This window comes from Electrophorus electricus, chromosome 10, assembly GCF_041902795.1.
Source record: "Electrophorus electricus isolate QZ-2024a chromosome 10, ASM4190279v1, whole genome shotgun sequence".
Lineage (NCBI taxonomy): Eukaryota > Metazoa > Chordata > Actinopteri > Gymnotiformes > Gymnotidae > Electrophorus > Electrophorus electricus.
In genome coordinates this window covers 28477647-28493426 of record NC_137506.1, presented here as the reverse complement: position 1 = coordinate 28493426, position 15780 = coordinate 28477647, and the positions used below count along the sequence as shown (strand labels likewise).

At 48.9% G+C, this 15780-nt stretch overlaps 1 protein-coding gene across 8 annotated transcripts in view; it reads right to left on the bottom strand.

Annotated features, from left to right (window-relative positions):
* asap2a (ArfGAP with SH3 domain, ankyrin repeat and PH domain 2a) overlaps nt 1-15456 on the bottom strand; it is a 44136-nt gene extending 28680 nt beyond the window's left edge. For 7 of the 8 annotated variants that reach the window (XM_081722368.1, XM_081722369.1, XM_081722370.1 and 4 more), the window contains exons 1-2: nt 14922-15456; nt 1391-1463 (exon numbers count right to left, since the gene is read on the bottom strand). In XM_081722368.1, the coding sequence (XP_081578494.1) occupies nt 1391-1463; nt 14922-15047 (199 nt within the window). In that variant the 5' untranslated portion in view covers nt 15048-15456. Of the gene's footprint in view, nt 1-1390; nt 1464-14921 lie in introns of those variants that run through there. The other variant, XM_081722376.1, reaches the window with a different exon arrangement.
* Between the last annotated feature and the right edge of the window lie 324 nt (nt 15457-15780).

Sequence of the window (15780 nt, the reverse complement as noted above, 5' to 3'; positions counted from 1 at the left end):
TGATGGAACGGGGCTATCTAGGGCCAGTTTTACACAGCGGTTCAAACAGCTGGGGGGACGCTCTCCTGAGCAGGTTAGTTCCTCTCACTGCTGTTACCTACTCCGCCCACCCTGGTTATTCTGCCCAGTATAACGGACCAGGCTCGCACCCAAATCGCTGCGGGCTGTGTTTAGAAAGGCCCCGCATTATTTCACTAGGAGGAGGTCGACGGCCAATACCTACTTTTAGCAAAGCCGCAGTCTTTCAGCTGAAGTTTATTTTCATCTAAATCATTAGTCAACAAGTTCTCGTCTTGCATTTGTTCTTAAGCTGCGATTCAGTTGCTTTAAGCCCCAAAAGCATCTTAGTTACACTGATTAGAAACGTAATATGACTTCCAAGGATTTCTGTCCTTTGTGAGTGAAGCTTCAAGCAGTACTATCGGTTATGAAAACACTGCAGGAATGTTAATGATACCAAACCCAAGACCTGGTGGCCCTGTGGGGCACGAACAGTGAAAATCAGACTCGGAGGCGCGGAGCAGAAGAGTGGGCGTCAAACGACTTTCGGCGTGTTCGTTTGCTCAGTCACACTAACTTCCTGGACCTCATTTGAGTCAAAGGGAATATAAAATCTCAGAGGAGGAGTCAATGAGTAATGAAAGGACAGCAGTTGTGGGAATTTCAACTGCAGAGCAAACAAGGGGTTGAAACGTGCAGAGGCAGAGGGTGTGACCTTGTTCAGCTGTCAGAAATGAGCACAAGCGCAAAGGCTCAACAGTGCACATAGTGTTGGTGGAAAGGACCTGCACAGCAGAGGACGCCTCCCACTCTGTGTGCGTGTGTGCGTGTTGTACCAGGCCCCTCTGACACTGCTGTAACAAACAGCACTGTCACACCATCAGCTAACACGGCACTAGTATTGCAAGAGTAGTGTGCGTGTGTGTGTGTGTGTGTGTGTGTGTGTGTGTGTGTGTGTGTAAACACAGTATTTAAAATACATGTACACATAGCACACAGAGTAGTGCACACGTGACAGAGCTCACGGGGGTCATGGTTGGTAGAATGAAGCTGAATCCAGACTTTATTAGAGGCCTTCCCATCACCATGAGGTGGATTCACGAGCGTGAGGCCGGGTGAGGTGAAGGCACTCCTGCACAAGACTCTCTCTCCATGTTCCACCAACCATATGAGGAGCAGATGGAGGTGAAGTGCGCTTCACCTCAAGCCAGCTCCCTTCACCTCACAACCCCCTCTCCCCGAGGAACCCAACTGCCAAACAGAACGCCTGTGTCGGCAGCAGAGTGAGAGGAACCCGGGGAACATGCCACAGCTATACGAGAATGACAAGGCCACCCCGCCCCCTCCCCACACATGGGCAGGTGTTATGGAGAAGAGTGGTGACACTCACCTAGACCAGAGGTGTAAATGGCCTTGACCGACTTCTTCATTTTGTACAGGACACTGCGATCTACATCCAGAGCCTACAGAGAGGGAGAGTGTGTGTGTGTGTGTGTGTGTGTGTGTGTGTGTGTGAGAGAGAGAGAGAGAGAGAGAGAGAGAGAGAGAGAGAGAGAGAGAATAAAAAGACAATACATACATATGAATACATATCAAAGAGACATTACATACAGACAAAACACGTAGCTTCATTCTCTCCAGGATATGAGGCTGCTGGTGCCACTGTGTCTGTCTGTCCTGTCTGTCTCTTTGTTGCGTGTAATGGAGGGGTCGTTTCTGGGTCACTAACACACTGAAGCCCCAGCCACTGCAGGGCATGCACACACTCACCCCAGGAACAAAACTCTGCGGCGTCTGCCTGCTCAATATATTCAGCATCGCCGCATCTAGAGCCCCAAAGGGCCCGGTGGCGTCAGCTTTCTCAGAGCTGTGCACTACAGCATTAGCACACTGTCTGCCTTTTAGCATTTCACTGCATTTGAAGTCATTCTTCTTGATTTTATTGCATCTTTTTAATTAATTGGTATTCTTCTGAATCATTTAAGTTTTTAATTATTCTATTCAAATGAATGATCTTTTACAAATCTTTTTAATATGTAAATCTATGAAATGCCTCATTTATGATATGTGCTATATGAATAAGCCTGCTGTGCTGTTGCAGTTCTGACATCGCAAAAGGCTGTTATGCAAATGAGAATCCTAAAAGAAACTCTTAAAAAAAAAAACAGTCTCAGATGTTGGAGGTGAGCGTTCAGTGGGCATGCCAGTCAATCACGAGCTCCTGACTCAGCAAACGGAAATCCCGCTGAAGGAGATGATGCCGGCTTGGCTGTCACCATGTCCCCTCGCTGGCCGTGCCGCGCTCCGTGAGCAAGCAAGCAGTCATGCCATCGCTTCGACTGCCTCTGCTTTGAGGGTCCGCTCCCAGACCCCAGTCCAACCCAGACTAATCACCCCCCACCCCCTGCTCAGCACCGTCCCACAGTTTCCACACACACACACACACACACACACACACACACACACACTCACACACACACACACTCACACACACACACACACACACACACACACACTCACACACACACACACACACACACACTCACACACACTCACACACACACACACACACACTCACACACACACACTCACACACACACACACACACACACACACTCACACACACACACACACACACTCACACACACACTCACACACACACACACACACACACACACACACTCACACACACACACACACTCACACACACTCACACACACACACACTCACACACACACACTCACACACACTCACACACACACACACTCACACACACTCACACACACACACACACACACACACTCACACACACACACTCACACACACACTCACACACACACACACACACACACACACACACACACACACTCACACACACACACACACTCACACACACACACACACACACACACACACACTCACACACACACACTCACACACACACACACACACACTCACACACACACACACACACACACACACTCACACACACTCACACACACACACACTCACACACACACACACACACACACTCACACACACACACACACACACACACACTCACACACACACACACACACACACACACACACACACTTCCCGCCATTCCTCCAAACACCACATTCCTGTGCGGACTGCCACGCCCAGCGCCACAAACCAAAACGTGACGCTTTATTTTACACGGTGAGAGTAGACAATGTCCCCTTCACGTTGATGAACGAGGCACAGGCTGAGTCAGAGAGGCCAGCACAGCACAAAGACAGCATTCTGGGAAAACAATGCCACTATAAACACCAGCCCAGGGATGAGAGAAAAGACAATGGCATATATACACATCGCAGACAGGGAACAGAGAACTCCACACTTTCTGGATGTCCTTGTTTGAACTTCAGGTGAACGGTAAGGAAATTCCCACGTGCAGTCAACGTCACCCCAGTGAAGGGTTTCCTAACTCTAGCAGAGTGTTTCATAATTGAGTGAGTTAACTCTATAACTCTAGGTGAGTTTTTCAGAGCCATAGATTTTTAGTGTTTTAGACCCCTAGCGGAGTGTTACATAACCCAAGGTGGTAACTTCGTAACTCTGGAGGTGTGTTTCTTAACACTAGGGGAGTGTTTTGGAATTCTAGGGAAGTATTTGGGAACTCTGGGGCAGTCGCTGAGCCCTTCGAAGTGTGGAAGGGCTGAGGTGGGACCTGACCTTCACCCCACAGGCCAGAGAGAGGAGGAGAAAGGTTGCATTACCCCGGGGAACAAGTCTGAGTGGCCTGCTGGAACAAAGCCATCAGTCCGTCTGGCTGTAAAACACAGTGTCCCTCAAAACACTCACACACACACACACACACACACACCCTCTTTCCAAGCCTTGTTGAGTAAATGATGACAAAGGGAATATAAAGCGTCTAATTAAAGCTGCAGTAAAAGTGCCTGTGAAAGTAGGCTCCCTCTAAACCCCAGCCTTTGACTCACAGGCCGTGAAGCGCAGCACGGCGTCCCAGAGGCCACTGGAACACGCCCGATCAACCCTGCAACCTGAAAGCGTCCTACCACAGCCCTCGCTTAACATCCGCCTGCACCTCTGCGCTACGCCCACTTAGAAACTCCGGGGGGCCATCCGATCCCTCCCCGCCCCCCTATCCTTTCCTCTTCCGAGCGAGACAGGCTCAGGTCTTCATCGGCACGCCTGAGAGATGCTCGACGGTGAAACAGAAAACAGAGAAAGAGAGAGGTGAAGATAGAGTGAGAGAGAGAGTTGCTGCCAGCAATGATTATTATCATTATTATTATTGTTGTTATTATTTTGTTATGTAGGGCCATTATCATTATCAAACTAAAAACATTACTGTTATCTCCTGGGAGCATGTTCAGCTCCAAACTCTATTTACTGTGGCAAAGTGTTCCTAATAGCAAAGTGCCAATAAAACTACCTTGAATTTAATTTAATTTAGCCAGATGGAGGCAGAGAAAGTGAGAGACAGAGATACAGACAAAGAGAGAGAGATAGAGGGGGGGTTATAGAGAGATAGAAAGAAAGAGAAAGGGAGACAGAGAGAGAGAGAGAGAGAGAGAGAGAGAGAGAGGGGGGAGGGAGGGAGAGAGAGAGAGAGAGAGAGAGAGAGAGAGAGAGAGAGGGAGGGAGAGAGAGAGAGAGAGAGAGGGAGAAAGAGAGAGAGGGAGAAAGAGGGGTAAGGGGCCCATAAGCCAGTGTTGCCTCTCTTCCTCCCTGCTGAGAGGGATTAAGCCAACATGATTAATATCCATCAAGCCTGTCAGGTGGGGTCAGAAGCTAGACAATAGCTCAGAGGGCAGCCTCTCTCTTGCCTTCTCCTTCTCACACACACACACCCACACACACACACCCACACACACACACACGTGTGCATTTTTCCTGAGGAAAATCGCTTTAGGAATCTCTTTTTGCTCAGGGTATGGCTTTTTAATGTGTGTATGTGTCTGTGTTATCTTCTGTGGTCTCACAATGAAAGCAGATTCCCACCCTGCTCTTTCTAAAAACTCACATCGTCATTTCCCCACCCCCGGTGGAGAAGGAGAGCTACCCTATTTGGCCAGAGAATGACAGTCCCAGCATTGGCAGTCTGCCCACCCTGTGTTGAACGTGGCCCTTGCAGACGGAATTTAGGCAAAAATTAGACATGTTTCAGATTATTGTCTTGCGTAATTAAAGTGCAAATACACACTGCTGACAAAAACCGCTGATTTCATAATACTCTGGAGCTCGGTTGCCTAGAACAAGCCAACCTCTGGTGACTGGCTGGGCTTGGACGAGTAGACGAAGGTCCTGCGTGTGTGACGTCAGGTGCCATCTGTGCTGTTCCCGCCCGGAGAGGCCAGCATCACAGAGGTGACCATACCTCGGCCAGAGGTCGCAGTGTCACTCTATAGCCCCACGTGAACAGGCCTCCCGTGCTTCGGATAAGTCACGATTCTATGACCAAACGTGATTTATTGCCCGGCAGACGTTGGCACATATTAAATTGGACACAGCGCACCTGATACGCTGCAGGCTGACTGGCGCGTTAGGAAAATGAACACGCAAGTTGGAACATTTGTGTCCTTATATAGTAGGGCATCTTTGTTCTTATTCTTGGGATTCACAAATACATTTTTCTACTCTAAAGGGAAGTGTTTCCCCAACAGCCACTACTGCACACGCCAACACACATCCTGTCTGCGTGGCTGTTAGCATCCTGCTTTCACCTCTGGTCACCGGCAGTATTGAAACCAGCCAACCGCAGCCAGCTCAGCAGCTACGAAACAGCCAATCAAAGCAAGTCGGACGCGCGTTGGCTATCGGCTCGCCCTGTGTAGAACTGTCTGACTCCACCGCCATCGGGCCGCCCAGAGATCTAACCTCACGAGTTGATTTAACAGGTGAAGGGCAAATTCCACACGATCACATGAAGTGCCACCCTCCCAACCCACGCAGGTGTCAATCCCGGTCTTGCGTTTGATATTCTCCGGTGATGACATAAAGCTCCTGAGGATAAACACTGCCCAGGGCCCTGTGCCCTTTGTGGGATCTGAGATAGCCCAGCCTCCCTTGTTCACAGCTGTCCGATGACATCATGTCTAGTGAGGGCCTCTCCGCCCCTTTTGTATCATGCCCAGGGAAACCAAGCGGCCCTGCCAGCTGGAAATATTTCGGATGCTTTTCCTTCCCCACGCAACGGTCCAGAGGCAGCGCTGCTCCCTTGGAACCTGGGGGGAGTGGGGTGCTGGGCGGTTCAGGCAGGGTGGTCGCGTGCTGGGCTCTGAGTCGCATCCTCATCCCACGCTTCATCCTCTGAACTCTCCCGCCGGCCGTGAAAACTGGCCAAGGGCGACGTTGAGTGTGATGTTGAATGTTGTTGAGCCACAAACAAGAAATGTAGCCTGAAGTATAATTACTCAGGGAGAGAGAGAGAGAGAGAGAGAGAGAGAGAGAGAGAGAGAGAGAAACTGAGCTGATTAACGTCTAAGGTTCAGTGAGGTGGGCAGATGTTCTGCTTGGATGAAGACGTTTCCCCACAGCGCGAGCTGGAGGAAGGAGCAGCTTTCGGGGCTGGCTTGCCGCGCGAGTGGCGTACGCAACTCCAAGCAACATGGGCCTGCAACATTTAACCGGCAGGGGGAGGACTCGTTGGCATGGCATGGAACACTGGGATCCTTGGGCCTGATCCGTTGCTCCATCAGTGTGAAAGTCCCTGGCTGCTATTAATTGCAAAGCACAAATTTGGTTCTTGGATGCCGCATGTAGGGTGGGTGCTCACGTCGCCTGTGCAGCCAAACCAGCTGTTGTTCTCAGCTGTTGTACAGGAGTTGCGGTATTGGAGTTCTGCTGGTATCCATGATTAGCAGTTTATGGATCAAAGACTAAAGAGTGTAAAGTGGAATTTAACAGCAAAAAGCAGCATGCCTTAGGGATGCTCATTTCAATTATTTTACCTGATCAATAGCTGAGGCTCATTAACTGATCATTAACCGCTCATTAACCAATCGAGATTAAAATGTGCTGCTTAGAATGGACAAGTGTCTGTGTCTCATTAAAAACAAACAATACCAGCAGAACATTTTATTTCCATAAGAATGGGCAGATAGTGTCATCATCAATAAGAGAACAGAAAGAGGCTCACAATGGCTCCATCAGTGTCTAGTGTGCTGTTTCGAACAGAATAGCTTAGATCTCCTGTGCATCTTATTCAAATAAACAGCAACTAGAAGCCAGACCTGTTCATCATGTCGATCATGGACCTGTTCATCATGCTCCCAGGAGCTGATTATATGTATAGACTAGATTTCTTTTTACCGTGCAGCTATTTTTTTACTTACTTTTTTTTTTAAATCTGTATTTTTCTGCTGATTAACTGATAGTATTAATCGGCTAGAACTCGTACTGTCGGTTAACGGTAAACATTTAACAAGTGTTTGCCTAGCTGGCATTTATCCACTGCCCACCCAGCGGAAGGCAGGTAAATACCTGGCTGTTTCAATCCTGTGAAGTGTCTTTCAGCATGAGACAAAGGTTATACCTTTGACCAGCAAGTGTGGGACGGGGTTAACAGCATGTGGGATCACTAAGAATTTCAGTACAAGGCAAATACAGCCTTGACATTTCAAAATGCTTCACATTGCCTATTGAGAGCAAGGAATGGTATTTACTCTGATGTGGAGTGCGTGTGTGTGTGGTCCATTACCATGATTGCTAAAGCCCTCTCACCCACCGCTTTGGGGCCACACCTTCCATCAGGTTGATTGAGATGACATCAGGGGTGTATTTGGATCTAATACTCCCTTTGTCTCACACACACACACACACACACACACACACACACACACACACACACACACACACACACACACAAACACACATGATTTCTATAAGCCCGGACCCGATTGTCAACACCAGGTACGCTCCACAAGGCAGCAACAAAGAATCCACCCTCATGCATGCACACATCTGGCTAATCCCACTCGCAGAAACCCGGAGCGCCTTCCGGCACCTTCCACGTACCCTGTAAACAGGAAGAAAATCGCTTGTTTAGGAGCAACTGGCCAACATCGATGCCGAGGGGAGTTTACCTCAGTGGGGGGAGGGAGGGGTGCACAGTAACTCATCTAAATACACTGCACGGCGTGCACAGCTTCACGCCCGCTGTCGCCTGGGGTCGCTCAGCCTGGGCCCGACCTGGAGCACTGAGGGGCTGTTAAAAGTCAGGCGATTTACAAAGCCAACGCATCTCAAAGGGAGGAAGTGTGTGTTGTTTTTCATTGTCCCCTGAACTCATCTGACGGTTTGTTTTTTTTTGAAGCTATGACCTCAGCTGTAGCTGGCACAGGCCTAGCGTGACTGACCCAGCGGTGGAAACCAACATATGGTGGGAAATACAGGGAGAGAATGTTTTCTGTGAACAGATGGCCAGTAAGGCTAACGATACGAACGAGGCGGCTGATAAACTTGGATGCTCTGATGACGACGTTACCGCAGCTGTGAATGACTGATGTCAGGAGCTCGGACGTGAGCTTCAGAGGACACGCGGAGGCGGGGCACGAGAGCGTGTGGACGTGAGCGGGTAAAAGGGCAGGAACTTCTCTTCCACGCCCTCATGGGAATGAAGCGAGAGCGGGCTGACACCGAGTATGTGAACATAACCTTCCCCCAGGACTGCTGCTAGCGTGCTGCTTAGCGGGATTAAAGCCTCGCTCCGTCTACCTCTCCCGTGTCTTTTTTTCCTCATATGTGCGCACATATACAAATGCCACATCTTTAAAACATCACTAACTTCCAAAGAGAGAAAATGCCACAGACTGGAAATCACTGGCCTGTGTTTCTGCAGAGCTCTGACGGTTAAGCCCAACAAAGACTCCATTGTTTGAGCAGAGACAGAGAGAGAGAGAGGCAGAAAACACACACTGGAGCGCTTCTGTGGAAACTATTCAAGCGAATCTGCACAGTGGACACAGTGAAGCAATTAAACAGCTGAGGCAAAGCGTAATGAAGGTGACACCCCCCTTGGGTCCTTCCCGCCACTTACAACACTGTTTTACATCTATGGCCGACTCCATTTGGGATGAAGAGAAACACTTCGCCGTCAGGGAGACCTTTAGCACCCCAGCCACTTCAAAGGCAAGCGCTTTTTTATGTCCCGATGGCTCCTCACGCTGTATTGCCAACGCGCTTGTGCACGTCAGCGAAGGAAACCGAACGTGAAGGTCAGCCGACACATCTCTTTTGGAAGTTAGAGATCGTCTTGCTCCTGCTTTCATGGAATAACTCACTTACTACTTCAAATTTACAATCTCCAGTCAGCAAACGTACGACGGCGCGCTTGCCTTTTTGCCTGTAGCTTTAGGAGGCCTGGTTTTAAAAACACCTCTGAGGAGTTTGCGCACGCCAAAGTTCAGGGTGTGACAGGACCAATCAGGCACTATTAGCCAAGTGGTCAAACATCACACCAGCAGAGTTGGTAAAGCCAGTTGCTGTCAAACCTGACGTGATGACTCAACCCCTGAAACGTGCATGTCTGTCACATTGTCTGGACATGGAGTCTGTCAGATGCTTGGACAACCATGGCATGAGGACGGGAACGGTATGAGAATCGGCAGGCGTTTGGGAGCATGCGCTCGACTTTGAAGCAACTGTGTCTGGAAGTTGATAAACAGCGGTGGGGGTGTGCGATGAAAACGCAGTCAGTGAGGAAATGAAGACCAAATGTGCACTCAGGCACATAAACAACAGCTCTCAAACACCTCTCAGCACCCCCCAACACACACACACACACACAAGTAAATCATCAACAAATCCCTGAGTAAATATGCACTGGCAAATAACCCCTCTCAGACCTGCGCATACAATCCCTTTTTTGAACAGAAAATAACTGGTGTCAAATTTGCATTAAAAATGTGACGTTTATCATAATATTTTGGCAGACCAACACAAACTGCAGGGTAAGAGGTATGAGGAGAGACTGCAGCGCAAACCGCTGATTTTCCATTGGGGGTGCAATACACTTATAAGGCATTTGACAGCTCCCCTTCACTCCCATGGAAAACTTCAAGGATTGAAAAATATAAAGAACATGTGGTAGCCAGGCTGCGGGGCGGCGAGCGCACGCCTGTGCCTTCCTCAGAAGCGGCGCGCTCAGCCGTCGGCTCTTTGAAGTAGCGCGGGAGTTGGACGGTGGCGTAGGCCCACTCCCTACTGGGAGAGCCTGCACTCCGGCCAACAGAGGAGCGCAGGGAGGCAGGACCTGGGGGATGGGCTCCCACCAGGCATCTGCACACTCACTGTTTCCATAAAAAATTGAGTTAGCTTTTTTAAAAATAGCCCTGCTACCACACTGCAACGGGGGAAGCTGCCAAACTAGGGAACGTGCAGGTGATGGGTGCATACAGCTCTGCTAGGGGCTGAGCTTGCGTGTGCTTTCCTGCTCGAGGAGGGATTTGTTGTTGTTGGGGTTGTTTTAGGGTGGGTGATAAAACCACAAGGACGAGGATGAGCCAAAGCACGCTGAACACCCGTTCATTTAATTTGTCTGTAAGACAGCAAAATGTGTTCGACCTACCGCCGGTCGCGCGAGTGACGTGCCAGCATCAACACAGCTGATGCTGTTGCTGAAAAATACAAGTAAACCATCAACCGCCAGCACGCACCGGCAAACACCCAAAATAACAACACAAAAATACAGCACACACGGTTAATGCCGTCACTGAAAACGTCTGTCTGAAAAGCCCTGCCTCATGTGATTTCTGCAAGTCACCAGCCCAGGAACAACACCTTACTTAAACACAGCAAACCAGAGCTTTCTGAATGGCCTAGGTCAGGAACCTTTGCGCGACCTCACCATGGTGCACACATAAGCCAAAGTGACAGCAGAACATGATTACAACGCACCTCTGAAACACGCATTCTCCACAGACGCTGCGACAAATCATTGTGAGGGGTTTTATGTCGAGGCACGGCCTGACACCTCACAACAGCCCAGAATGGGACTCGTCTATGGTAATCTGTGACAGAGCCCAACCCAACAGAAGGCTTCCCTGCCCCCATTTAACACGTCCTGCACAGCGGTCAGTTGTACTTCTGACCCCTCCTTGAGCAATGCCCAGTATGCCGCCCTAATTCATGGGATTTTCTCAGTCCCATAATTCCAGTGGGTTCTTTGGTGTCAACAGAGAGTTGGTATCCTATAGCCCGTAGTCAGGGGAGTCAGTGTGGGAGGAAATCTTTGGGGATAGATCCTCTCACACTCTCACACCACCAAACTGAAAACATGTACGGAGAACGTAGCTGTTTTATGACACAGAGATCTACTTCATAACACTCAAGGCGAGAAGATTTTAACACTCAAGTCATGTGCTCGATCCCAGCACAGAGGAATGAATCTGTTCCTACGGTTTCACTGAAGAGCGCCTCGGGAGACCGGCGACAGTCAGTAAAGGACGGCTCTGATTGTGCCCAACACACGATCTCAGTCAGGCTTCCGCGAGAATAATGATCTTCTTTAAACTGGTGAGCGTGGGGGGGACATCGGTTTCCCTGGTTCCCACCAGCCACCGTGTAGGCTTGGGTAACAGAGGTCACGATGCTCTCAGACTTAGAACTGCTTAGATATTCTCAGTCCTCAGTGCTCATTAAAAGATCCCCCGCTACCACCTGTTCCACGGAGCAGCTGTTCCACAGGCTCCCCTGGCCTGCTCCGGGAAGTGGGGCCCGAACTGGCCCCAGGGGGCAGGGGGTCCCACCACCTGACCGGCCAGCGACCTGCATGCGGAGGCCGCTCAGGACCGAGCTACATCTGGAATGCCCACAGCCATTACTCGGTTGCGCTGGTAACATCTAAACTTACATTAAAAACTCTGTATGAAAATACATACACCACCCACTTAATCAGAAATGTTTAATTAGTCTGTACACTATGTAGGTGCACAGTTTGTGTTTATAGCCCATGTACTGTCATGCAATATAAACTGATCAGTAATGACCTGATGTAGACTATGCCTAAAAAACACGTGCATGCCAACAGAACACAGTCCAGAACAGTACGACTATGAGTTGTACAAGATAGATGAACCTAGTGGCCAGGGAGTGCAGTAATGAAGTAGGCGTTTCTCATAAAGCAGGAGGTGAGTGCGCATAGCTGTGCATGGCAACTAACTGCATATCTCCCCACAGAGCGCTGCAGTTGGTGCCGGCAGCTGATGAGGCATATCCCCGGGTCCGCTGTTTACACGCGGGCGGACAGGAAGACGCGGGACTCCCACTGCCTCGTGACAGGCAAAACGCTGCATCCTGAGTCCCGACAGAGGAAAAGTGGCCAACACGATAGCTGTGTGTTTTAACGTCGTTCAGCAATAAATCAAGGTGACTTTGAGATACATCATTCCCTCGGTGTGCTGCAACAGAAGTGGTAGCGTTAAGTAGCAATGGGGGGGGGCGTTTTTAACCTCCATTTGGAAGCCCTTTACGCAGCTCTAAAAGCTGTTGGATTGACCCAGCGTTCCAGAGCAGCAGGTGGATGTCAACTCCTCCCTAGTAACCGGCCTATTCTACTCCATTAGTAATCTGGAGTATAATCTTGTAGACCGATGTGGACAAGAGCAAGACAGAAAAGCTTCTTAGAATTCTGGCAGAGAGCTTGCCTGGGCAGTAGCCCTAAACGATCCGAGAGGCCGGGCGGCCAGGAGGACTGTTGTGCATTTCCTTCCCAGACAGCCCTTAATAAAAGTCCTCATGCATTCAAATGAAAATAAATTCATCAATAATAAATAAATAAAAGGTTTTGAATGCCCCAATCGCCTGCCACCTCAGACGAGAGGCAATAAAACAGGAAGTGGAGGAGCGATAGCTTACCAGGACGACTCTCTAGCTGCGCTTTTGTAAAGGGAAGCGTTACAAATAACATTACACAGAGATGCCTATTGATCCAGAGGCCACTTCACTTGAATTCACCTCGCTACAGGGCAAGGACGTCCACCGTACAGGACCCTCTGCCGGACAACGTGCTGAAGACCACAGCAGCGCTGTGCCACTAGAACCCAATACACACAAAGAGAACTACAGGGGTTTAAAAAAAAGAAGAAGCCCGGCAGCAATGCCGGCAACGCACAGGCTCGGAAAAACGATGCTAGGATGAGGCAACCAGACCTGGAGTGTGACCGGCAAGCGCTTAGCTAGCGTTCCTACTCACAGAGAAGCCAAATCCATAATGCGGACGTTCGTTCTGGAGCTGAATAAAGTGGCGCCTCCTGTAAGGAATGCATTTTATAACATTAAGCCTCTATTAACCTGTCAACTGGTGTAAGCATGTTATAAAAGTAAACACTCGGTGCATTAGGGCCTTTTAGTTTAAATAGTTGGGGGATTATGCTTAGGGCAGGGGGATAGAGAGAGAGGGAGAGAGAGAGGGAGTGAACTGGAATGAAAGAAGCAGATAGGTCCTTTGAGATTAAAAGAAACTCAGTTTTAAATGACAAAAGGGAGTGGACCCGATGATCCTATCAGCTAGCAGAAGGTTTACTCATGCATGTCACATCATTCAAGCTCCTGGGATTCCAGGCATCTACGTCTGCAGAATATGCGGAAGCATTTCCCATGTCCTTAATGGAATAAGGCCTAAGCGGACCAGCAGGCATGACGCTCTTCCATGGCACAACTGGCCTCGTCTACTGGCTTTGGCTAGAACAGAACGAGGTCACGGGACACGGGGGGTGCTGAAGGGAATGTCCAAACTAGCTGGCTTTGCTTCACTCTGCATTTATGCCCCTCACGTCCATGCTCACAGCACACACACACACACACACAAAAAAAAAAAACAAAAAAAACCCACAAAACCCAAACAGCTCATGTGAGGAGGAAAGGCAAAAACAATTGTTTCGCTCCAGGCCGGACTTCCTGAGGGCCTCAGAGAAAAACCGCAGCAAATAGCACACTTTGTTTTCTGGGTCTCTTGTGATTGTTGAACTATTCAACCTCAGTTACTACAAGAGGGCAACTTTGATGGTTCCATTAAAATAAATGCATAATTGAATACATATTGGAACATGTGGAGATGAAGGTTTAGCTACAAGAACTGTAAAATGTGTGTTTGTTGAACAAGCTTCATGCACAAGACCAACTAAAGACCAGCACTAGTGTAATAACTATTTACTGGCATAGTTCAGTGGCATTGCATTCATAACCGAAACACCTGTCCAAACATCAGGATATCAGCCCCAAAATCGGTCGCCATCAATGCCACAGAAATTGCGTCCAGGAAAGAATTGGCGAAATACGTGAGAAGTACTGGCTGTGGTCCTAATTCAGAAACACATAAGACAGCTGGAGAAGGTGGGTCCTAAATAACCATAAGCTGTCACGCCACTGATAGCATCTGACATATACTGCCTGCAAGACGGCGGGCATTCGGGTTACTGCAGGCTCAAGCCAAATCACCTTCTCAACCCTTCCGATGACGAGGTACCAGCGTTTGCATCCATAGCTCTAAAAGATGGAGATCCCCCAGGAAGCCACATGCACGAACCCGTGAAAGCCTTATAATAGCACAGCTGACTGGGCTGAGAATCGCTATTTTTATCTCTTGCCAGGGCGAGGCTTCGCTCATCAGCTCGTCTCAAGGCGAAAGGGGCTGGATAACGGTTTTAACCTGTAGCGATATGTAATAAAAACTCGGTAAAAGACGCGTGATCCCAGCGCAAGGTTAATATGAAAGACCCCTTTGCTTTGTGCAACGGTGTAGTAGCCTAATTTATAAAGAAATAAAGACTATCACGATTTTGTTCAGCAACTCCGAAGTTCTAAGAGTAAGTGCATTTATCAAGCGCTTAATACTACTGCCTAAATTCTTTGACATTATTGTTCAGTTTATCTAAAAGCAAGTGTAGCGACCACGGTTCAGGGAGTATTTTAAACGCCGCACCGCTCACCTCCTCCAAAGCAGTAACAGTATTCCTGCAGTGAGCCATCCGTGTGGTAAAGTTTGAGGCAGTGGGCGATTTATAATCTTCATTCGTCTCGGCCACGAACTCCGCCACGGTAATCTGGTCCGGCATTGTATTCCTTTTGTCTTAAAACGCCAGATAAATCCCACAACTGTGATCTTTATAAAAAAAAAATACTAAGATATTTAGAAACGTGGACAAAAGCTTATGAAGTAATGGGTCGGGCGTCCTGCAGCGCGATCATTGCTAAAGCGCGTCCTCGACCGAAAGGAGCGACTCGAATCGGAACATCAGTAGCGAAGGAGCGGAGCGCTAATGGAGCGGTGGGGGTCTCTCCTGCGCCTGCAGTTTTGCGGCTTTCCCTTCTCCGTCCAAATTCTATGGCAAGTCGCTCAGATCGTCAGATGACGAACCGAGCCAGCGACGCTGCTGCATTCATTTGCACACACGCAAAGTTGCCCTCTCCGGCGCAGTGCGTAGATCGATAGCCAACCCTGAAGGTTCAGCGGCCACTTCAATGAAAGCCCGGAAAATTGACAAAGTAAAGGTGGAGGCGCATCAATGAAACAGCACTAACCAATAGGAGACGACAGCAGCGAGTTTCCACCCAATCAGCATTAGCGTGGGGCGTGTTTTTTTTTAAGGTGGCGACATGAGAAGGAAATCCTTGATTTCAGAAGACAGAGCATCATGTATAATAATGTATAATATTTAGCTTTTTTTTCGGTAGGCAACTTTACCAGATGTTTCAGATAGATAAATAGATAATTATATAGATAATGTTACCGTTACTCGGGATATATACATTTCTCTCCTTTATAATATAACTAATGTGTGTTTTCAC